General features: G+C 46.7%; 1 protein-coding gene across 1 annotated transcript in view; it reads left to right on the top strand.

Moving 5' to 3' along the window:
* Positions 1-12,932, top strand: part of LOC144165204 (uncharacterized) — a 44,140-nt gene extending 31,208 nt beyond the window's left edge. Inside the window, exon 6 of the mRNA XM_077695326.1 lies at positions 12,610-12,932. Within this exon, the coding sequence (XP_077551452.1) occupies positions 12,610-12,827 (218 nt within the window). The 3' untranslated portion in view covers positions 12,828-12,932. The remainder of the gene's footprint in view (positions 1-12,609) is intronic.
* Positions 12,933-24,806: the final 11,874 nt, after the last annotated feature.

Below are 24,806 nucleotides of genomic sequence, written 5' to 3'. Positions count from 1 at the left end.
TACAAAACAAACAAAACGAACCCTAAGGGATAATTCGCGGAAATATGAAAATTAAAAGCACAAGGACGTCCCAAAGCTTTTTTACACGCGAGCCTGAGCGCAAGGTAATACAAGTCTGCAAACAGGTAATGAAGCACCGCTACAAACTGACTGATATGGCAAAAATCCGGCTTTAATATAGCTTTGTACAGTTCTAGGCCCACGATGCTCTCAAAAGGGTACATTGCTTTTTCCATTCTCACACACAGTGTATTTCCACACACTGCGGCACACTTATAATCGAAGCTGAAATCTCCCGTTGCTTGCCTTGGAATGGCGCCCCTCCATTTATCACACAGCTGCCCGTCGCTCGGTCAACAGAACAAAGAAACATTTTCTGTGGTATCGTTGTACAAGTAACGACATCCCGGGACGCAACAGATGTTCGGCATCGTCGTTGCACGACTTAAGTCGCATCACAAGAGCGCGATATGCACGATATATTTTTTTTCCCGCACAAAACAAACACAACTCGCCGCGGCTCCGCCGTTCGAGCCAGCGCAACGCCGCCCGAGGAGTGACCTCAGTGAGAGGGTGGCGCCACCGCGCGGCGGCCAAACACAGCATATGAAGCTCTCCCATTGAGTTACGGAGCAGTTTCGTGACCAGTAAAGCATTGAAGGACTCTGGTAGAGGACACATTACTCATTAGTACTACCAGAGTCCTTCAAAGCATTGAAGGACTCTGGTACTACTCATAAGTACAGTAATCATAAGCACTACTCATGAGTACACAGTACTCATGAGTACTACTCGAGAATATGCTGTACTCATAAGTACATAGTCCTCATGAGTACAGTACTCATGAGTACAATACTCATCAATACTGTATTTTCGAGTGCTTGCACTCGTGAGTACAGTAGTGCAAAGAAGTTCTATTACGAACTCGAGTCTGGACGCGCGTGTACGAGTGAATCGCTAACATTTAGCGGTGCCGCTGTGCAGCTTAACTCTCAAGGATGGTAAAATCAGACAACGAAAACTGCGCCCCCTTCTTTCCCTGTCCTTGTTTGGCGCTGTTAGCGTTTTTCGGCGGTCGCTCGCTAAGGGGTCGCGGTGTCCCGGTGGGAAGAGCAGCCGCAGTGACTCTGTTTCTACGGCACGTGTTGATTCACGCAGTTATTTTTGTTTACAAATATGCGGCCTTGGAACGCGTAGCTGCTTCGTTCCGCTGGCTCTGTTCAAGTTGCTTTAGGGTAGGCGGAAGGGGGAGGGGGGGGGGGGGGGGGGGGGGCTGCTAACAATGCATGCACTACGCTCACCGAAGTCGCTCTTTTCCGGTATTCAGCAGTTTCCGTAGACGCATGTAACGCTGTGTAGTCGTTTGGTGAGCCACACCGCTCATTCCAACAGTCGCAGTTAATTTACGTGATTCGCGTCAAATCGCCTCATGGTTTGTGTCACCGAAATTGTCCGCACCATGCCGCTGTGCGCATTCAAGCGATAATTTGGCTGATGTACGTGCGCCAATATGGTTTTATTAGTCTCCCGTTTAGAATCTTTGTGCTTAGGTTCGGTAGGACTATGGTCTCGTGCAGTCCATTTACAAGTGAGCATATAGCCCCACCGGGCAGGCGCGGCGGTGTAATTTGCCCCTTCATTGAAAATAAAATATCCGAGTAAACCCCGAAGCACGTTTCTGGGTCGTTAATCGGACATCATAATGCCTAGTTGAACGCGTGCGACGCCTTGTTTCGCCTTGCATATTTTGTCGAAGAGCTCTGTCATCTTGCCGCTGGAGGAGCGTTTTGCTTTCGAATGGCTTTGCTTTTGAATTGCAACCCGATGCGCCGCTTCTCGTTTATGCCACTGTGTAATGAGGAAGCTGACCACGATGGTGAATTTCGGTCGTTGTTCTTCCCCTGCCTTTATCTGCTATTTACTGGCGGGGCGACCACCCCTCGCTAGCAACTACTGCTGAGTTTAAGCTCGTACTGTGGAAGTCCTCGTGAAGGGGCCGTTTTTATATGATGAACGGCAACGCCAGACGTTGGGTTTTTAGCTTAAGCTCGCGTCTTGGAACGTCTCGTAAACCATGTTGCCTGGCCATAACGACGCCACCGCACTTTTTGATCGATAGCTGTCAGCTTCGTCAGCGGTGCGCGAGACAAGAGCTGCATATTTCCACTGTGCAACCCACGCACCAACACGGCAATAAAGCGACGTCACTGTATGCTATCATGCCTCCGAAAAACGCGTCTGCAAACTTTGTTTTCGAGTTCACAAAGCACGGGGAAACAGTTGGACAGTGCTTCAACGGTTGCCAAGCACCGGCAGCAACTGGGTGCACTGCGGCCCTCGAATCAAAAACTCGCAAAGAGCGCGAAAAAATAAGGTTAGTAGAGACAGAGACACACGAGAAGGACATTGAAAATAAAAATAAAAGTTTACTGACGTTTCAGGGAGAGGACTCCCTTTCTTCAGAGTCAAAGAAAGGGAGTCCTCTCCCTGAAACGTCAGTAAACTTTTATTTTTATTTTCAATGTCCTTCTCGTGTGTCTCTGTCTCTACTAACCTTATATATATATATATATATATATATATATATATATATATATATATATATATATATATATATATATATATATATATATATATATATATACGCACGCACTGTTGGGACTGGGCCATTTCAGCTGTCACCACTGTTGCGACGTTACCCTGCTCAGTCCGCTATCGACGCGGCGCAGAGCAGAGCGCCGAAGTAGTCGAGCCGACGGTGATTTGAAGCTGGACTTATATACAATATACACAAAGGTAGCAAGAGCGTTACATTGCTCGGACAAATGCGATAGCACTTCTCAACTCAGTGCCTCCGATGATATGCCGACGCACCACCGCTGCTTCGGGGTTGGTGTTATACCCCCGGGGTACCGTTGCAGCCGCCTGCAGTTCGAATCCCTCCAATCGGGACTATCACTGGCAGCAGTTTGAATCCGGTGAATGGAGGCGAAGCGATTGCGTCTGCCGAGCCGCCCGACAAGGAAAGGGAAGGCGACTCAGCGGCGCCGTCTCCAGGCGCTACTCTCTGCGTGTTTGCTGGGTCGCGATGGGAAAGGGAGAACAGACTCAGCGGCACCTTTCCCGCCAAGTTGCGGCACGCCTGCCGCAACTTGGTTTGTGAAAACAGGTGTTATCAGTGCCAGAATTATTTAAATACGACAAACATTGGGCGCACATAAAGATACTCGTTGACACTATGGCTTTGTACAACGATCTTTTGGAGCCTCTTTCGTTGCTGAAACGGGTGACTGGTAAACATACGGGAAAGTTACCGTGAAGGTCGGTAGTTCCAACCCAGGAGGAGCTTTTAAGCGGAGCTCTTGTAAGTCAAGCTGTTTCGTAAGTCTGCTGTAGTTCGTGCGTCACGAAGGTAACCTCGGAGAGACTGAATCCCACACCGACCGATAGAGGGCGGAGTGGTCTTGCGCTTTCGCTGTTGTGCAGTGGACCACTCCTGCAGCCTGATTGCTCCAATAAAGTCGCAGCTAGGGAAGGGCAAAGTCGTTTTATACCCCCTGAATGCTGCCGAGAATGCATTTCGTTTGGTCAGCTTGCACTACGCTCGCGCTTCCAGCAGAAACAGACCATTGCTACATTGGTGCTCATTCATTTTCCCCTGTTGTTACATAGAGCGTGATGTTCGCCGCGGTGGCTCAGTGGCTAAGGCGTTGCGCTACTGAGCACGAGGTCGCGGGTTCGATTCCTGGCCGCGGTGGCCACTTTTTTTAATGGAGGCGAAAAGCAAAAACGCCCGTGTGTACGAGATTTCGGCGCACGTTAGAGATCCCCGGGTAGTCAAAATTAATCCGTAGCCCTCCACTACGCCGCGCCTCATCGCCTGCGTTGCGTCGGCGCGTTAATCCCTACAATCAATCAGTCAATCATGGAGCGTAATAGTGTTCAATTATCTGGAGGGGAAAGTGCGCGAGCGGGTACGACGTTGAGGGTACGTGAAAGAAAAAAAGGCCTGAATTACATTGACTGTGCTATATCAACAACGGAGGGTCGAACCGTTTCGGCATCAACCGGTAGCCGTTATTTCTTTTTGCGGTTCAGTTCCGGTTCGGGTTCAGCGTGCTCAAAAAATAACGGTTTGGGTTCGGGTTCAGTTCCGGAAAAAATACCGGTTCCGTTCCTGTTTTCGGTTCGGTTCGGTTTTGGTTCGACACCCTGGAATATTGAATAACTCTTGGGTCATTCCATGCCAAATGTCGGAGCCGTAAAATCCACCATCACGGATTTGCTCAGTAATAATTGTGGGTCATCCTCGCATGACCCACAATGCTCCCTGAAAGTGTTTTGGTCCGAAAAAAATTTCTTTTTCTAGCGGCCCCTTTACCTCCAGGGTTTAAATCAAACTTACGTCTGTGAAAAAATTCATAAAAAGTAACTTCTCTTACAATGGCAACCATTTTTTGTGAACATCGCGTTGAAGCCCTGGGCTGCTGTATGCCGCATTTTTAAAATATTTTTCCTTTTCTTTGCTGTGATTACGCCATTCATAAAGTACGCAATGTCGAGCATTTTCAAACATTTTTAGCAAATACGACCACATTCTCTCAGCCAATTTCAAACATTTTTAGCAAATACGACCACATTCTCTCAGCCAATGAAGCATTTCTACCTGTATCTCAGCATTGTGGAAAATTGGTAAAAACTATATTTACACTGAAAAAAGGCGAAATGTGCGATAAAATGTTTGTCAAACTTGAAAAAATCTCCTTTCTGGCCCATATTCATCTTGAAATTGCGCATTGTTGTGCTCGTAGTAAAAATATCAAATACAAGCCATTCACTTCTACAAATGATCGCAGTTTATTTCAGAAAGTTTAATCAGAACAGTTTTTGTTTTAGCAAAGAAAAAAATTGTTCAATTTGTACAGTCACGCTACTTCACCCCGTTGTTCCACAGAGCGTCTTCTCTGCACGGCATGCACCTGCCTGCATGAAACAGGCCGGGTTCGCGCTACAAGAATACCTTTCGCCGCAATGGTATTTGTAGCGTCAGTACAGGAAAGAGGAATAATTCGCGTGTGAGTGGGAAAAGTACAACGTCGAGCTAGCGGAGGCGCGCCCATTCCATGTGAACGGGTAACTCAACGGCTGGCTGGACATGGACGTGCATTTAAAGAAGAAGGGTATGTTATACGTGGTATCTTTTAAGTATGCCGAAAATTACGAAAGGAACAGCGGTGGAGTCATCGAGTTAAACGGATTTATTTGTATGCGTTAGCGCGAATTGCATAACCCGATGCTTTAAATGCACATCTGATGTCCAGCCGTTGAGTTACCCGTACTCATGGAATGGGCGCACCACCGCTAGCTCCAAGTTGTACTTTTCCCACTAACACGCAAATTATTCCTCTTTCATGTACTGACGTTACAAATACAATTGCGGCGAAAGGTATTCTCGTAGCGCAAACCCGCTGGCTCGCGGCTCTTTCATGCAGGCAGGTGCAGGCCGTGCAGAGAAGACGCTCTGTGGAACAACGGGGTGAAGTAGTGTCGCTGTACAAATAGAAAAGTTTTTTTTTCTCTGCTAAAACCAAAACTGTTCTCATTAAACTTCCTCAAACAAACTGCGATCATTTGTACTAGTGAATGGCTTGTATTTGAAATTTTTACTACGAGCACAACAACGCGCAATTTCAAGGTGAATATGGGCCAGACAGGAGATTTTTCCAAGTTTTAGAAACGTTTTGTCGCACATTTCACCTTTTTTCAGTGTAAGTATAGTTTTCACCAATTTTCCATAATGCTGAGATACAGGTACAAATGCTTCATTGGCTGAGAGAATGTGGTCGTATTTGCTTAAAAATGTTTGAAAATGCTCCACATCGTGTATTTTCTGAATGGCGTAATCACAGCGAAAAAAAGGAAAAATATTTTAAAATGTGGCATAGAGCAGCCGAGGGCCTCAACATGATGTTCACAAAAAATGGTGGCCATTGTAAGAGAAGTTACTTTTTCATTAATGTTTTCACAGACGTAAGTTTGCTCTGAACCCTGGAGGTAAAAGGGGCGCTAGAAAAAGAACAAAACGTTTTTGGAAAAAAACACTTTCAGGGAGCATTGTGGGCCATGCGAGGATGACCCACAATTTTTACTGAGCAAATCCGTGATCTTGATCATCCTTTTTGTGCCCATCTCTGCACGACAGGACGAACAGGCGCGCTGCCAGAAAATTACCTTAAAGAAAAACGTTACAGGGGGCTTCTCAAGTGCCTAAATTGGGACGTGAGCTTCTGACTACTGCTGTCACTGCCACTGGTGAATTCTCATGAGTTAATTGGGATGTTGTTATGTCGGTATTTAGCCTCAACGCTTCGATGCCTTAATGTTGGAGGTTAAGGCGGGCTTAGAACGTGAAACTCATTACTCGTCTTTCTTCCTGTATCCTTGTGTACTCCTAATCGGAAAACCAGAACGTATTCAATGAGGTAACCTTTAGTCTGGTAAATCCTTGCGGTGCGGTTTTGGGAAAGAAATCAAAAAGCCTCAGTGATGGCTTGGATGCAAGCTTAACTCTCTTTCTGGGGGCTTTGGGCCCGACGCCCATGCAGTCTCAAATTTTTTCTAATTACGTTCAGACTTAATGACTTTGTTTTGTTCTCTTAGGTCCGTCGGTCATTTGAGGGGCCATTTAGCTGCTACAGACGCCGATGGCTGTTCCTGTTCTGCTGAATGGGCCACTTATTGCTTTCGCACTAAAGTGTGTACCGCTTAAGGTTCACGAAAATTGCTGCCTTGGTGATCTACTACACGGCAGTTACGACAAGGGTGTCCAACCGAAAACCGGAATCGAACCGGTATTTTTGCGGGAACTGAACCCGACTCCCAACCGTTAGTTTTTGAGCCCGCTGAATCCGGACCGGAGCGGAACCGAAAAAAGAAATAACGGCTACTGGTTCACGACGAAATGGTTCGACCATCAGCCGTCGATAATGCGTAGTCAACGCTATTTGGTGCTTTTCTTTCGAACCATCGGTTTAGTAACTTCTCAGACACTTTCCCCTTCGGATCGGTCAACACTATCAACGCTTTGTTCGTCGTCATAACATGACGAAAGGTATGCGCGCCAATGTTGCAATGGCATACTACTGCTGCTGTCGCGAGCAGTATGCACAGCTGAGCAAACGAAATGTCGAACTCTCGGAAACCTGCCAGGCGATATGAAACATCGTCTTTGCCCTTCCCTCGACGAGACTGCGTAAGGACAATAGTGCGGCAAGATAGCTGCACTGCTCAATGGTTGGGGTCAACACCCGTAATGGGCAGACTGCTGCACACTGCAGTAGAGCGGACAAGTTCGCGTATGTTTAACATATCCAAATAAACATAATAGATATAACAAAGAAAACTGTTAGCGCATCGTAGACACTTTTGCAAAAAACTGTATCCGCCAACCTTGCAGGCACTACGTACTTTGTCTTGGAAGAAAATACAGCACTAAAGTAGATGCCCGTCCCGTTCAGTCCCATTGGCTCAGCGCTTATACTTTCTGCTTTCTATGCGTCTCTTTCAGGCTGCTTTGTTTTTTTAGGATACACTTTCACTTGCTGGTCTAACTTGCTACTCTTCTGTTTCTGCTACATGTTCCAAAGGAGGCGAGGGGAGGGGTACTGCTGCCGCAAATTAGAGAGCGTCTTTCCAAGAGTTTTATTTCGTGATTTATGCGTCCAATCAGTTTTTCAATTTGCAATCGCATAATGTAATGTAAGATTCCTGAAATTAACAGATGGAATGAGGGCGCTGGTCAGACATAACGGGAACGTATTCAGGGTGACGCACAAATCCGTAATAGATACCTCAAAAGACATTCGAATGATCAGAGAAATGTACAGTGAATGAGCGTTAACTACAGCTCACTTTTAACAAGATTTTAGCTCACACCCTGGGGAAGGTGGCTGCTAACAAATTGCCCTAAGTGACCAAACCGTCAGAGACAGCATTTATGTGGTCGCGGTAGGATTTGTTTCTTATGCTACAAATGATGAGAAATAGTACACCGCTCGTATTTATAGTCTCTTGCTAATGTACGGAAGGACTAGCGGGCACGCAGGCCTAACTCTAGGGGTTGAATGTTCACGGGGGTTGGTGATTCCAGAGACAAGATTGCTTTTTCAACAACAAAAACAACAACAACAACAAAAACGAAGCGTTTTCCTGATCCTTGTTGATCCTTGTTGGCTACATTAAGTAGTACCTGCAGGAGAACATATGGGTTGGGTGGGATACTAGCTGGTAAATCTTCACTACTTCATCTCTTTTCCTTGACATCTGGCTTAATTAGTAACTTTTCCCTTTAAGGTTTTGTAGCTTGTATCCAGAAAAAGCAAAATTTTGAATGCACCAAAATTTTATTTAGTCATGGTTGCTTCAAACTACAAACATTTTTTCGCAATCCGATACTAATTGGAATCACCGAACCGGTTCCCGAAGCGGTTCGGGCTGTGATTTTGCCGAACCGGAACTGAGCCGGAACGAAATGAATTCTCCGGAACCCTAACCGTAACCGAACCCTAACCGAACCGGTATTTACCGCGAAGGCCACCACTGGGAAGGCCGGCGCTGCGATCGTTTTGACGTCACTTGTATACAGTGCCGAAAATAACTTGAGCATGGTGGCGTATGCGGACGTATGCGACCGAACCTGGAATAAGTGTAAGCTTCGGCTTGGTTCCCCCATCAAAATTGTGTGCTATGACGATCTCCGAGCTAAATTTCTAGATTTGGCTTGTCGTTCGCAAGAAATGGGTAAAGCAGCAAATCAGGAAGCATTTGCTGCTCGCTGAAACGCTCCGCACACAGGCCCGCCGTGCTTGCCCGCACGGCTCACGAAGCGGCTTGTAACGACAGCAGCACTTTGTCGCCGCTGTTTAAATTCCCACTGATCACGGAAACCAAGTTCCACATTCGCGAAAGTGCATGTTTGTGTGGTTAAAAATTGTATTTGGTACTTTCATCACCTGTGGTTTTCAAAGCTTTGCTCAGATACTGCCGGGGTCTACATTAACGCGGTGGCCGAAGGATGGCGGTACCTGCGCGTAAGAATAGGCAGAGGCCGTGGCAGGTATCGTGATCGTCGACCGCTTAAATAGCAATTACCGTGGATACAAAGATCCACATTCGAGAGAGGGGGACACATTGTGGTGAAAAGTCGTGTTACGGGCTGTCATTCGCTACTTTCGAGACGCGCACAGCGGTGTCTCGATACGAGAAGTGCAACGTCAGGTAACGGGGTGGTTCATTTTGCCACGCGCTCGCATTCCACGATTTATTTTGCTGCCGGGTGTACAAGGTACGCGTGCCCACTGGCTTTTCGGTGCATCTCCAAGAGTAGCGGAGGGCGCAGCGGGACGAGCGTTTGCTTAAAGTTTTTGAACTCATTCGGTGGCCAGGTCTGGCATGTGGGACGCTTATTAAAAAGTTGATTAAGGTTATCGGTTCTCTACCTTTTGGCTTATTTCATTTTGGCATCAATTCTCTTTTTACCATCAAAACTGCACCTCTCGTCGCAACAAGCGGTAAAGCGAGCCACTCCGTGATGCCTTTCGAAAGCCATGCTTGTATACCAGCTGTATCGCGTGTCCCCTTGACACCTTTCCAAAGCTGTGCATGTACCAGTTGTGTGGCGCCGTCGACAAGTGGCGACATGAGTCCCGCCTGAGCGCAGCGAGGCAAATCTACAGTGGTGCCGGCGCGCGCGATTACGTCATCGCTCGGCGAGGTTTTTCTGCGCCGGTTCGCCGGCCCAACCACCAGCTTAAACACCATCGCTGTTAAAAATACCACTCTTTCTCTTCAATTTTTTCTAACAGATCATTTTGACATCTTCCTAAACTGTGTGGGTAGTTTTATGCGCACAACCTTGAAGGCCGACTGGAATAAAAATTTACCTGCCCCAAATGCTGTCTCAACGTGTGGTATACACCACTAAAGTATCTTGTGATTTTAATTTTAAATTCCACACGCGCGAAGTGTATTTATTAATACCGTTTAAGAACACGCAACTTCAGCACCTCGCCCCAGCTGACCGCCATATGCGGCGAACTTCCTGCTGTGACGCTTCACTCAAGACTACCGTGCTGCCGTCGTCTCTCCTCAGTAGCTCTCTTACGTGCGGCCTCACGCGAGTGCGCAGCGTAATTCGAGCCTCTTGCATGATTAATTACTTTCACGCGTTTCCTAATGCCAGAAGCTGCAGAAGCACTGGGTTGCCGAGGCAAAAATAGCAAATTCGAAGAGTGCGATGACGGTCGACGCGAGGCGATACGCCGTCGGCGAGCGAGTGCGGCGGTTGCACAACGGCTGATTTCGTGGTCGCTACGGGGGCAGCACGCTCCCGGTCGACACTACAAACCCGGGAGCGCCGACTACACCGTATGCGAGACGATACGCTGTTTGCACGGCTGTTCGGTGCGTCGGCGCGCCAGCGAGTACGGCAGGTGTGCTACCCACTGCCGTACTCGTGGCCGGGCGGCTCTACGAACGGCCGGCACGAGACAATACGCTATTGTCGCGGCTGGTGGGGGCGCGAACGGGTACGGCACCTGTTCGACGCACTGCACGATCGCGGCCGGTCGGCCCTACCGACTATACCAGAGCGCGATGTGCGAGTTCGGCCGACGCGAGGCGATACTGGCGATACGCTTATGCCGTTGTCACGGCCGATCGTGGCACGAAGAAGTACAGCAGCTTCGCGGTGCAGTGTGCGGAATCGATTCAGTTCAAACAACTTCGTCAAAAAATAAATGAAAACGAGCCGCTGTTGGCAACATTTTGCTCACCGATCAGAATACTAAAGAAAAAAGGCTTGCCACATGGCGGAATGGGCAATTCCAAGGTTGGCAACACCCAGTCTCCGGTAAGGAGGTTTTTTTCACGACGGCAGTGAAGACACTGGTGTGCTTTCCTCGCTGCATGGTTTTTTTATGCCGGCGGGCATCATTATCTAAATATTTAGTGCGGCCATCCTCCTGACTGCCCGTGTAAACAAAAATAATAACAAAATTCTGGATTTGAACTGTGATTATATGCGCTGATACCGAGTTCTTACACGCTGCAGCCGGCATGTTTCGGCGCTTTTCGCCCGAGATAGCTATTTTTGTTTACTTCTCTCACAAACGCAGGGTGGTTCGAGTAGCAGAGCGAATATTCCCTGGGCCATCGCCCATCTAGCGCTCAATACTGCCTTTTGCGTACCTATTTCCTAAGCTCATAGCTTCACCACGACGCCTCGGGATGCCTGTGTTTACCTTTTACCGGAGGACTATAGGCGCGTCTCAGCCGCACACAGCGAAGAAATAATGGTTGCAGGAACTTTCCAATTCCTTTTAAGTGCGAATGCACTTTATAAGCGACCCCAAACCATCCACCACCGCCGGCGGCGGCGGCGGCGGCGTCCGCAGTGCTCCTCTATATTTAAAAAAGAAACAGCATCCGGCGCCAGGTTTCGATCCGAGGACTTTGCGGCCGCAGCGCGACGCTCTACCGACCAAGCCACGGACGCGACGCTGATATCATTGTCAGTGACGCGCCTTATATCTTTAACGCATTCAAACTACGTCGTCAGGGGCGTGCGTTGGCGACTCAGCGGCGTTATAGCGGCTTGATAACTGCGTGGTGTACACGTGATACTACAAACCCGATGGAAGAGATGGAAGAGAAGGCGGCGAGGCGGTGGGCTGCGGGGGCCGAGCGCAAGCGCCGCAAGCGGGCCGACAACCGTGCATTCGCACTTTCACATTCTCCCCCTCGGGGAAATGCGGGGGAATTTTTTTGCGCATGTTTTGAGTTTTTGAAGAAACGGACGGCCCGAAACACATCGAATGCGCGTGCTCTTCTCCCAGGCAGCCCTGGGCAAATCCGCCGGCCTCGCCCGCACGATTCCTGAGTGTAACGTCACTTCTGGCCGGCAGTAATGGCCACCCTTTCTTTCGGTTTCGGTAAAAGAGCATTTTTTACCTTGGTTTACAATGCAGCGACGCAAATTTGGGCCTCAAAAGTTTGCACGTAGCACCTTTTAAAGCAATACTACCAGGAAACGGTACATTTAGGGTGCACAAAATTTCGTTGCAGTTGGCCTAGCTTTAGTGGAGTTAGCTGCTTTGTTGGCGAACAGTGTTGATTCATTCAATGTACCCGCCGCGGTGGCTCAGTGGCTAAAGCGTTGTGCTGCTGAGCACGAGGACGTGGGTTCGATTCCCGGCCGCCGCTGCCGCTTTTCTGATATAGGCGAAAAGCAAAAACGCCGTGTGTAGGAGACTTCGGCGCACGCTAAAGATCCCCAGGTGGTCAAAATTAATCCGGAGCCCTCCACTACAAAACGCCTCATCGCCTGCGTTGCGTCGGCGCGTTAAACCCTACAATCAATCAATCAATTCATCCTGTGTGTAACGTGATTAAAAATCTGAAGGGTCACCGTTCTAACCGTTTCATTTTCTCCTCTTCTTTGCTCTCTTCCAGCACTGTTGATGGTATTTCGTGCTAGGATACAATATTTCCTTTTCTGAGTTTCCGTTTCTGAGTTTAACCTGCATGCGGTTCTTGCGTCGCTGCTCGCAGGTGCTGGCCGAGGAATGACTCCCGCTGCTGTGCAGCCGTCGGTGCTCGTAGGTGCTGGCCGGGGAAGCACCCCTGCAGCTCGGCAGCCCCGGCCGCCTGTAATAATCTTCCTGCCAAACATTCTTCGGCGCACACCACGACCCAACCAACCTAACTCAGGTGGAATCTGTGCCGACACGGGGAGCAAGTCGCTTCCAGAATCATCGAAGATGCCGTGAATGAGGGCAACTGTCGCCTTTCGCCGTTTCACCGTTTCAACGAAATACGGCACCAGTGACCTTCAAGTTTTTCGTACCAACACCTCTCCTTTTTGTCGATTTTGTCTCAGGTTCTTTCAATAAAACGTGAATAATTCACAACGTGTGGGTACGAGCTAGCTGGTATACCGTGATAAGACTTCCAAGCCCCAAAATATGTATACGAAGGACGTAAAGGACAGAGACGTATACGCTACTTCCAACTGCATTCTCATTTTCAAAGTGACACACACATAGGCAACAACACTAACAAGAACTAAGAAAAGTAGCTGCGCAGTGTAGATGCGCGCACTCATTCCTCACCCCCTCTATTTCGCGCCTGCACCCAGGAAGGCCAGCTGCTTGGCTGTCAGAAATAAGGAGGTCATGCTGACGCAATCTTCGGGAGATTGTAGAAGCCGCAGAATTGCATCGCGACGTCGAAGATTGCGTCACAATGACTAATTTATCTTTGACCACTAAAGGGGTTGCCTTCACATAGGAGATGAGGAAAGAGTTCGCGCCTGTACACTGCGCCGTTACTTTGTTTAGTTTTGGGCAGTGCTGTTGCCTGTATTCGCGCCGTTTTAAAAATAAAATTCCAGTTGGAAGTAGCGCATGTCTTTGTCGTTTACATCCCTCGGCTAAGTATTTTGGCACTTGTCTTATCACTTAAGGTCCTTTCCCGAAAGCACGTGGTTCTACTTAAACGTGTTGGAATATTTTGTAATTTTTTGTTTTCTAGTTGATCTGAAGCGACAGAAGTGCAAGACAATATCGCTGCTCTAAAACTAACCCAAAGGAAGTAGTGGATGTAAGCAGAATTTTGTGCTTTATCACGTTTAGTCATCCAGTTGACCGTGGCCCTGCACAAGTGACATTTTATTCAGCTGTTGGTACATCCGTAATCTTTAGCAAACACGAATGGTGGCAGGTTTCAGGAGTTGTGTACTCTGTTGGCGTTGATGCATCCAGTCGCAATCAGCACCCCGAAAACATGAGGTCTGGTCATGTGCAAGTGCACATGTCTCCATTTCCGCAGCTGCCAGATGCCTTCCCCGTGCTCTGGCATGCGCTCACACAGAACTGGCTGTCGCACTTGTCGCTCAGCTCTTCCGGCAAGAAAGAATAAAGCAGGTTAGTGCAACAGAACACCGCCATCATAATTATTGAAGGGCAGCAACGCTTCTGCTCCTTGTGGCAGTTTCAGTGGTAAACATCGTGAGTACTCCTTTACGTTACTGGGTACATTGTACTAGTGCAAGGGCAGAACACAAGAGGAAGAAAACCACAGGACGAATGCTAAAGAACGATCCACCCTCTTGTGTTTCGCCCTTGCGCTAGTACAATGCACCCAGTATCATTAAACCAAGTAAGTAGCCCAACTTTCTGTCCTTAATTTCTTTGCGGATGCTTTTAATCGCAAGCATAATATTGATCTTATATCGGTTTTTCGCATTTTGACGCGACCGCATCTACGTAACGATGTGTCCAAAAGCGATGGCCTAAATCAAATACCAACTGTAAAACTACTTTAGCATGCGGAGTTGAGCAGCTAGGGGTCTAGGCCCACTCGTCACAAGGGCACTCGTCCCAGGCAAACTGGTCAGGAATGCCAACTTTTCATACGGAATTTCTTGCGAGGATTGCTGGTGGTAGCGGAATATTCGCCACACGGACAACGAGCATTAAAAGCTTGTTTTGGAACGTCAGAGTGATGTTTCCGCCTGCTATGGGGGGCCGCCTTTTAAAAACAGGTACATATAGGCGCATGTGCGTCGGTTTTTTGCGGAGGAGGTTTCGTTAATATTCCGACCCACCACGCTAATTATATTGAAATGATAACTGGAATCAAATTTGTATTACATGGCATGCTTTCATAGCCTGATATTATTTTGTTTGGGGTCACGTGATTTGAACGTAAACCATTCTTCCTGGCCTTTTTAAGCCAGTGCTTTGTTTAAAATGTCCCCGGAGCAACGAAGTCCAAGCGACGAAAAGGCACTCTTCCTGGTCATATTTTCTCTGCCCATATATTAATGGCGAAATTGCTCTGGTATCAGCCGCCTTTTCAAAACACAAGTGTGGGGCGCGGTGTTTCTGGCCGTTACCCTCTCCCTTCCCCCTGAGCAGCACTTCAGCTGCGTTTAAAGGGTTCAAACACATGTGCAGGTCACACCAACACGTTGTCACACAGACCTCTCCGCCACCCTCCCGAACTACGGCTGTAACTAGAGTACCAGTGTCCGTACAAGATAAGTATCCCACCTCAACGCCTCTGTATGATCAGCCTCTCAAAGAAGTGCAGGTCAAGCTCACTTCTCTACCCTTTCCCAAAATAAAAAAAAACACCAGCGCTTCAGGCCGTATACATGGGTGTAGGTCGCACGGGGCTCCCAACACACTCCTAAACAACATCTGTAACGAGTTCACCATTGTTGAAACCATCCTCAGACACCCTTTAAATGTCAATTTCTGGTCAGCGCTTCAAGACTTTTGTTCACACGGTCCGGGTGCAACGAAATCCATTCCACGACAAGGCGCCTTGCCCGACAGTTCCTATATCGAGATGGCATTGTACCAAAAGGCCGGTGTGACGAGTTCGCCTCTGAAGAGTTCTCCGGTGATGAGCGGGCTTGTGACGAGTGGACTAGTTCCCAGCAGCTAGGCATTTGACCTTTTGAGGGCAAGGAAGCAAGTTAGATTGACTACGGCAGATGGTGTTCTGATCAAATGGGAAATTGCGGAAGGTGCCACCGTTTCCTCCTTCTACTTGGAACCATTTCCAAAAGTGAAAGCATCGAATGAACCAAAGGAAAGAGCGTGTTCCAGACAGGGAATGAACTTTATGGTGTTCAACAACCACGGCAGGGTGACAATCACGATAAACGCCTCCGGCATCGGGTAGAGTGGACGTTGTGGGAAGCAATATTTGTAGATAAACGCAGACACACATACACCCGGTTGCAAACTCACGCAAGGATACGCTTAGACATGTGAGGACCACGCTTCTCACCACTTCCTTCCAGACGTTGCACAAGTCTTATTTCCACACAAAAAGTTTCGAGCAACGTCCCTTATGCCTGCGTCGGTGTTATAATCGATTTGACCCCGAATGCCTTACCAATTAGGCCATCTGGGCGACTGTGTTTTCCTTCACTTTCTGGGGTACTTATATTTACTACAGCAGTATCTGACGCTTGAGGCTAGCCAGCACCACTTTGACTATACGGGTATAAGGAGACCCTTTACATCCTCGGGGCGTGACTCGAACATCTACAGCCTGTCACGAGCGGGAAACTGGCGGGAAACCCTTTTTATGCTGCATGCAAACGTGATTACCAGAGATTAACATACAGTGCCTCGCAGTAAAAACGAAGCTATAAGAAGTAGATGACACATGCAGAACGATAGGTCGGTCCAGCCCTACCCCATCTATCTAGCGGGTATACTCTGCGCTTGTTCTGCTGTTTTGTCTCTTTAAGAGCTGCGTTATTTTTTGTTGTGGGCTTCACTGTCTAGTCTAGCTCGCTACTGTGCTGTTACTGCTACTGGTTCCGGAGGGGGAGAGTGCTGTCGACAAATTAAACGTCTTTCGAAAAACGTTTCATATTGTGCTTCACGTGTCGAATCACCCTTTCAGTTTGTAGTCGCATCATTATAAGGTTCTGCAGTTTAGTGAAAGGAATGAGGGAGGTCGTCACACAGAACGGAGAGGTATTCATGGTGACGCGCACATCCGTAATCGCTATCGCAAGATGCATTCCAGTCATCAGAACAGTAAGTGATTCTGCGTTAAGTAAAGCTCACATTTAACAAAATTGTGGCTGACACCCTCGAGGAAGTGACTGGTAAATTATCCTAGGAGGCAAAACAATCGAAGTAGCATTTACGTGGCTGCTGTAGGATTTTTCCTTATGCTACAACTGATGAAAAACACACCACCGGGGTATTCGAACACATCATCGCCTTATGTACACGGGTAACTCGCGGGAGTGCAGGCCTAATTCTAGGGCTATAGCGTTGAGGTTGATGGACGATCTCAGAGATGGGGCTGCGATTTCAACAACAAAACAGGGAAGCGGGAGAAAGTATATATCCCACAGACAGTCATGACCCTTGGTGGTTGCTTTACGTAGTCTCTAGGACAACCAAATGGCTGGGCGGGAAAGTGGCTTAATTGCTTAAGTTATAATTAAAATTCCCCAACGTTTATTGGTATAGAGCAGTATTTTGAATGAGCCAGAAAATGGTATATAGTTCTTTCGGTCGCTTCGAACTACAAAACATTTTTTATTGTATTTTATAAGTATTTCGCTTTATATATATATATATATATATATATATATATATATATATATATATATATATATATATATATATATATATATATATATATATATATATATATAACACAGCAATAAAAGTTGGCAATCAAGAAAACCTCGGAAAGCAAAGGGGAGGATGTGGTAGGTCATTGAAACAGATAAAGAATTTGGAAAGAAAGAAAGAAAGTGGAGGAAAAATGCCCAGGTGGGATCCGAACCCACGACCTCCAGAATACCAATCTGGTGCGATAACCACTACGCTACCGGCGGGGCGATTTTCCCCTCCACTTTCTGGGGTATTTATGTTTTAAGTATTTTTGTTTCCTGTGATTGGGGGTGGTAGCCAGCACCACTCGGACTACTCGGGGTGAAGGGGACCTTCTTTTTAGCCCCCGCGCCGTGACTCGAGTGTCTACGACATGTCGAGAGTGGTCGACCAGCGTTGAACCCTCTTAAGCTCCCTATGGCACCAAGACTGCCAGAGCAGAGGCCCTCGCTATGCATGTAGCGAATCAGAGATGGGAAATGAGGGGCTCGATAGATTCAGACAAAATAAGGGTTGGCAGTCAAGAAAACCTCGGAAAGCAAAGGGGGGAATGCGGTAGGTCATTGAAACAAATAAAGAATTTGGAAAGTAAGAAAGTGGAGAGAAAAAATGCCCACCGGGTGTGATCCGAACCCACGACCTCCAGAATACCAGTTTGGTGTGTGATCCGAACCCACGACCTCCAGAATACCGGTTTGGTGCGATGACCACTACGCTACCGGCAGGGCGATTTTCCCCTCCACTTTCTGGGGTATTTATGTTTTAAGTATTTTTGTTTCCTGTGATTCGGGGTGGTAGCCAGCGCCACTCGGACTACTCGGGGTGAAGGGGACATTCTTTTTAACCCCCGGGCCGTGACTCGAGTGTCTACGACATGTCGAGAGTGGTCGACCAGCGTTGAACCCTCTTAAGCTCCCTATGGCACCAAGACTGCCAGAACAGAGGCCCTCGCTATGCATATAGCGAATCAGAATAGGAAATCAGGGACTCGTTGAAATAAGACAGAAATAAGGATTGACAGTCCAGAAAACCTCGGAAACCAAATGGGAGAATGTGGCAGGTCATTGAAACAGATAAAGAATTTGGAAAGAAAGAAGGAAAGAGGAGAAAAAAATGCCCGCCGGGTGAGATCCAAACCCACGACGTCCAGAATACCGGTCTGGTGCGATGACCACTACGCTACCGGCGAGGCTATTTTTCCCCTCCACTTTCTCGGGTATTTATGTTAAAGTACATCTGGTTCCTGCGCTTGGGGGTGGTAGCCTGTGCAACTAGGACTACTCGGGGTGAAGGGGACCTTTTTTTTAACTTCCGGGCCGTGACTCGAGTGTCTGCATGTCGAGAGTGGTCTACCAGTGTTGAACCCTCTTAAGCTCTCTATGGCACCAAGACTGCCAGAGCAGAGGCCCTCGCTATGCATGTAGCGAATCAGAATAGGAAATGAGAGACTCGTTGAAATAAGACAGAAATAAGGATTGGCAGTCACGAAAACCTCGGAAAGCAAAGGGGAGAATCTGGTAGGTCATTGAAACAGATAAAGTATTTAGAAAAAAAGAAAGTGGACTATATATATATATATATATATATATATATATATATATATATATATATATATATATATATATATATATATATATATATATATATATATATATATATATATATATTGTCACGAAGCCAAGGACGACGCAGTTGTCTTGAAGGAGAAACAAGTTTATTGCAAAAACGCCCGTGTGTACGAGATTTCGGCGCCCGATAAAGATCCCCAGGTGGTCAAAATTAATCCGGAGCCCTCCACTACGGCGCGCCTCATCGCCTGCGTTGCGTCGGCGCGTTAAACCCTACAATCAATCAATCGAAACAAGTTTATTGGAGCGAACGTGTGCTCCCCTAACAACTCAAAAGAATACAGAGGCGGTGAAGCAGCGGTCAACAAAGTGACTTGCGTCGGCGAGCGTCGCAGAATCGAATGCCGCGGCGTCTGCTGTGCAGCCTTTTATCTTTCGGCGCGAGAGTTTCTGGAACCGTCGATTCACATCCAGAACATTGTAGATCACAGCTGATTATTCTGGCCTAGCGGCGTTAGGGCGAAACACTCTGCTTATCTGAATGAGATAGCCCGTGCGGCATAAAAATAAAGAATGGGACACGCGCTTCGCATGGGACACAGATAACCGATCCGGGCGCGGCCGGGCATTAAAAACAAACAATAAATAAACAAACCCGTATATGGTTCGCGGCAATATATATATATATTGGTGTCGAACCGAAAAATATACCGGTTCGATGAGTTCAATTGTCACTGAAATTAGAAAAAAGCATTTAGTAGTTTAACACGACAGTCAAATCAAAATAAAAACAAATTTCAAAATGCTGCTGCTCCCCAAGGGCAGTGGCGGAATTGCACAGCTAACTTTAAACAATTACGATGTATTAGAAAAACAGATGAAGTGGCGACGCTTTACCACCTACTTTCTCGCCCAGACTTTATGTTGTCCTAGCGACTATTCATACAGCCACCGCCAAGAGATATGACGGAGGTATATATTTTCTGCCCTTTTCTTTTTTGATGAAATCGCAATCGTCGCTACGGAATCGCCCATCAGGCTAACTTTGATGCCTTAAATTTAGGCCTGCATACTGGCGCGTTCAAATACCAGCACTTAATACCAATGGCGCACATTTCTTATATTTCTAACAAAACAGAAAAATTCCACAACAGGCACATAAATACTACCGATGCATTAGATTATATGGTCACCTTGAATAATTTGTTAGCTATGACCTTATCGAATGTGTTAGCAACACGTTTTTTAAAAATAAGCTTTAGTTAACACTCAGTCACTGCATTATTGCTCTGACCACTGCAATTCCATTTGCGATAGCTATACCGGATATGTGCATTACAATCAGTTTGTCATCGTACCGCCTGACCCCCGACCATCGTTCCGTGTGCTACTTCGCGTAATCTTGTAACAGATTATGCTGTTACAAAATGAAACGGAAATTTGACGCGCGGAGCATGAGATGGGGCTTTTTTGGGTAGACGCTCTTTAATTCGTCCACAGCAGAACTCCACTCCGGAACGAGTAGCAGCAGAAGTAATGTAGCGAGCTGGGCAGTCAGTACAAGTACAATTTCGAAAAAAAAGCAGATCTGAAACAGACCAAACTGCATCAGCAGCAAACGGCTTGGCTACTGAGCAGCTCCTGCCGTCACACTGCTCAAGTATTAACAATGTGCAGGCGTCGGACCTTTTAAACAAATAACTAAATGCAAAAAGTTTGCACACATCGGGTGTGGGCATTCGCTGTTGCGCAGTGGAGCACTCCTGCAGCCTGATTGCTCCAATAAAGTATCCGCTAGGGAAGGGCAAAGGCGTTTTATATCCCCTGCAAGCTGCCGAGAATGACATTTCGTTTGGTCAGCTTGCACTACGCTCGCGCTTCCAGCAGCAACAGACCATTGCTACATTGGTGCTCATTCATTTCCCCGGTTGTTACATAGAGCGTGATAGTGTTCAATTGTCTGGAGGGGAAAGTGCGTGCGCGGGTACGAAGTTGATGGTACGTGAAAGAAAAAAGGCCTGAATTACATTGACTGTGCAATATCAACAAATCAACAACGGAGGGTCGAACCGGTTCGACATGAACCGGTAACCGTTATTTCTTTTCCGGTTCAGTTCCGGTTTACGGTTCGGTTCGGTTCGACACCCTGTTATAATATCTATCTATATATATATATATATATATATATATATAGGGAATCAGAATGGGAAATGAGGGCCTCGTTGAAAATACGACAGAAATAAGAGTTGGCAGTCAAGAAAACCTCGGAAAGCAAAGGGGAGGATGTGGTAGGTCATTGAAACAGATCAAGAATTTGGAAAGAAAGAAAGTGGAGAAAAAATGCCCGCCAGGTAGCGTAGTGGTTATCGCACCAGACCGGTATTCTGGAGGTCGTGGGTTCGGATCCCACCTGGCGGGCATTTCTCCACTTTCTTTCTTTCTTTCCAAATTCTTTATCTGTTTCAATGACCTACCACACCCTCCTCTTTGCTTTCCGAGGTTTTGTTGACACTGCCAACTCTTATTTCTATATATGTATGTATGTATGTATGTATGTATATATATATATATATATATATATATATATATATATATATATATATATATATATATATATATATATATATGTCTTATTTCACGGAGCCCCTCATTTCCCATTTTCTGATTCGCTATATATATATATATATATATACATACATACATACATATATATATGAAAGGGAGAGAGGAACGAGGGGCTTTGACGATCGTCACCGGGTAGAAATAATACTTTGGAGAAGGTGGTGGCCTCTACCAACGTTTCTACAAGGGGACTTGTCTTCTTGAAGGCATCAGGGTTCATCTCTGGAACAATGTTTTATAAATAGAGATTGAGTTGGAGAGAGGGGGGAGGATACTCAGAGTGAAGCTGGAAGGAGGAAAGCGGAGTGGGTCAACGGTTGGTTGAAAGGAGCGAAATAGTGAGAGAGAAACGGAAATGTGGTTATTGCGACAGGACCCCGCAAGCGAGAAAGAGGGATGACTACGAGAGGGCCGGGGGAAACAGGGGGGAATTGTTCAACGTGGGCTGCGGTGCTGCAGGGCGACCTCAAAGGAGGATTCCGGGAAGTTTGGGGCCAAGAGGGGCGTCTTGAGGGTGCAGTTGCAAGGTTACTGAACTGCTTGTAAGAGAGAAAACTCGTAAACAACAACCGCCCGTGTAGTCCGAAGAATTCCGGGTGGGGAGGCCATGTTCGTAGAATAGAAGGGGTATCAGCAGGTACGGTCACAGGGAGCTTTGGGGTAGATTCAAGGACTTTCTTTCTTTCTCTTTCTCCTTTTTCCTTTTTGCGTGTGTCTGTAAAGCAGATAGTAAGGCGAAATGCCGTAGGTAGAGGCAGGCGAGTGCGCGTGCCATATCGAATAGGCTACGAGCAAGACATGAGAAAAGAAAAAAAACAACGAAATTAATATTCAAGTAACAGCTTTGGGGATGGGTAGGGAGGGTTGTTGCGAATCGAGATGCCCACTTTTTGTAAGAGCATTATTATTCTGTACGATTAAGATTCCTGAAGGTTTCTAAGCTGCCTTTCGAAGCATTGATTCCAGCCGGCTCAAGGCAATTGAATTTATGGATTAGGTACGATTCTCTGTAATTGCTGTCCCTTGGAGACTTAAAGTTTGACTGCAGAATATAGAGCTTGAGATAATCGAAATTGTGGTTGGGCTGGTTGAATGAGAATTCTAGCAGATACACAATGTTAGAAGAATTGCACGTGAAGCTGGAATTAATCTTGTGAACGTATTCGCTTGCAGTGCTATTGACAATGCAATCCGTTTGCAGATGTTTGCAGGTCTTGCATCTAGGGCGGAGGCAAGGGCTGATGACTGATTCCTGGGGAGGGCCGACTTTGGCATGCACTATAATGTCTTTTAGGTTCTTATTTCTTCTGTAGGTAACTGTTGGGGCTTCCCGGAACGTCTCTTTAAGTCGGTCATTACTGGCTAGAATGGGGTAGTATTTCCGCAGGATGTTGTTTATGTTAGGAAGCGCGTTTGAGAATTTGGTTATTAAGGCTGGTGGCCGGGCGCTTTCGCTTCGACGTTGTTGCCTGAGCACTTCGTCCCTTTCTAGCTTAGATGCTCTTTCGTAAGCCATATCCAGCGAGCTGACCGGGTGATTCCTGCTTGCCAAGGTGGACTTTAGTTCATTAAGGTGTTTTATATAGTCTCTATTATCACTGCGTACTTTTCTTAGACTGGTAGCCTGTCCTACAAATATAGCTTGTTTGCAGTGTCGTGGGTGATGGCTAGTGTAGTCTAGGTACTGTTGCCTGTCCGTTGGTTTCCTATAAGCTGTGGTTTTCAGTTTACCATTATCAAGAACAACAGTAGTGTCTAGGAAGTTCACTTGTTTATCTGAGTACTGGCATGAGAACTTCATGGTCGGGTGCGAAGACTTAAAATGCGAAATGAAACTTTCCAGGGCTGTGCGGCCGTGCTCCCAAATTATGAAGATGTCATCTATGTATCGAAGGTAAACCTTGGGTTTGTGGGGGAAAGACTTTAAGAGGGAAGCTTCAAGTTGTCCCATAAAAATGTTGGCGTAGGTGGGTGCGACAGGAGTGCCCATGCTGGTTCCAAAAACTTGCAAGTAGTAAAATGAGTCGAACTCGAAGTAGTTGAGAGTTCAAACTAATTTTAGTAAAGTAATGTAGACTTCCAACTCATGTTGGTGCCGGTTCGCTAATAAGGCGTTTGGTGTAGCTTTTATTCCTTCGGTGATGGGAATGTTCCTATAAAGGGCGGAGACGTCGATCCTGACCAGAAGGGCGTCATTTGGTATTTGCCCACCATTGTTTATTGCTTCTATTATGCGGAGGAATTGTGGGGTATCCTGAAGAAATGAAGAAAGAGAAGTCGGAATGTCTGCCAATTGGTGATTTAGAAACACAACAATGCTTCCGTAGGCGTGTTGTTAGAAACTATAGGTCTGCCCGGAATGTCAGCTGAAAACAATGCTTCTGTGGGGACTTTATGGATTTTGGGAGGAGGTAGAAACGTCCTGATTGCTTCTTCGTCGGTCTCATGAAGTTTAGTTCTGTTGTAGTGATTAATTCTCTGGCCAGCAGATCTGTGAGAGTAAGGAGGATCGTTTGACTGTAGTCGTTGATGGAATCCGGTAATGGTCATGGCTGGTAACGGCTGGTAATGGGCATGGTTGTTAAGCTGCTATAGGCCTCATCTTTATATTTTTCCATTGGTAAGATGACAATGTTACCCCCTTTGTCTGCAGGTTTAACGATTATGTCCTTTCTGGCTGCTAGGTTATTTAGAGTGACTTCTTCCGAGGGGGTCAAGCTTTTGCGTTTATTTGATTTATTTCTTCGTTGTCATTGATATTTATTTTGATACTGATTTTATATACAAATCGAGTTCTGGAGATTCCTCGGCATCTGGTGTCCAAGTGCGTGGTGCATGGAGTGCGTGGTCGTTGATAACGGTATTGTCTTGGTTATCAGAAAAAATTTCTTTTGTCTCATCCTGAGGGAAAAGGCGGTGAAATCCTTGTGGAACTCGTATTCATTCACGGGGTTGTTGGTAGGGCAGGAAGTGAGGCCTCGTTCTAGGATTTTTTTTTTCGGTTGTCGATGATGTTTCTGAAATATCTATAACGTTGCTGTTACATGTGACGAGGGAGCCGGGTACTACATTCTGTTCGGGAATAGGTGTCGTTGCTGTTACTCGTACTGTAGGAGCTAGATTCTACATTTTAATTAGTAGCGGGAGGGAAAAATTCCACCATAGCAGATTCTGATGTGTCTGCGGGGGACGTCAGATTATTTAGTGCCTCGTCTTCAGGCTTAGCGAAAACAGGAGGTTCAATGGTGCAATGTTTGTCAGGCAAAAGGAGCTGGTCGCGTTCAAATTTAACTCTTTCTTTCTTGCACAGCTCGGGTTCCTTACGGTTTCGAAAGGCATCAAGATCAATTTTCTCCTGCTCAGTAAGTGGAACGATTTCAATCTGCTCATTTAAAAC

This window comes from Haemaphysalis longicornis, unplaced genomic scaffold, assembly GCF_048455015.1.
Source record: "Haemaphysalis longicornis isolate Haplotype H1 unplaced genomic scaffold, Haemaphysalis longicornis Haplotype H1 scaffold_1, whole genome shotgun sequence".
Taxonomy (NCBI): Eukaryota; Metazoa; Arthropoda; class Arachnida; order Ixodida; family Ixodidae; genus Haemaphysalis; species Haemaphysalis longicornis.
This window is presented reverse-complemented; position numbering and strand designations above follow the sequence as displayed.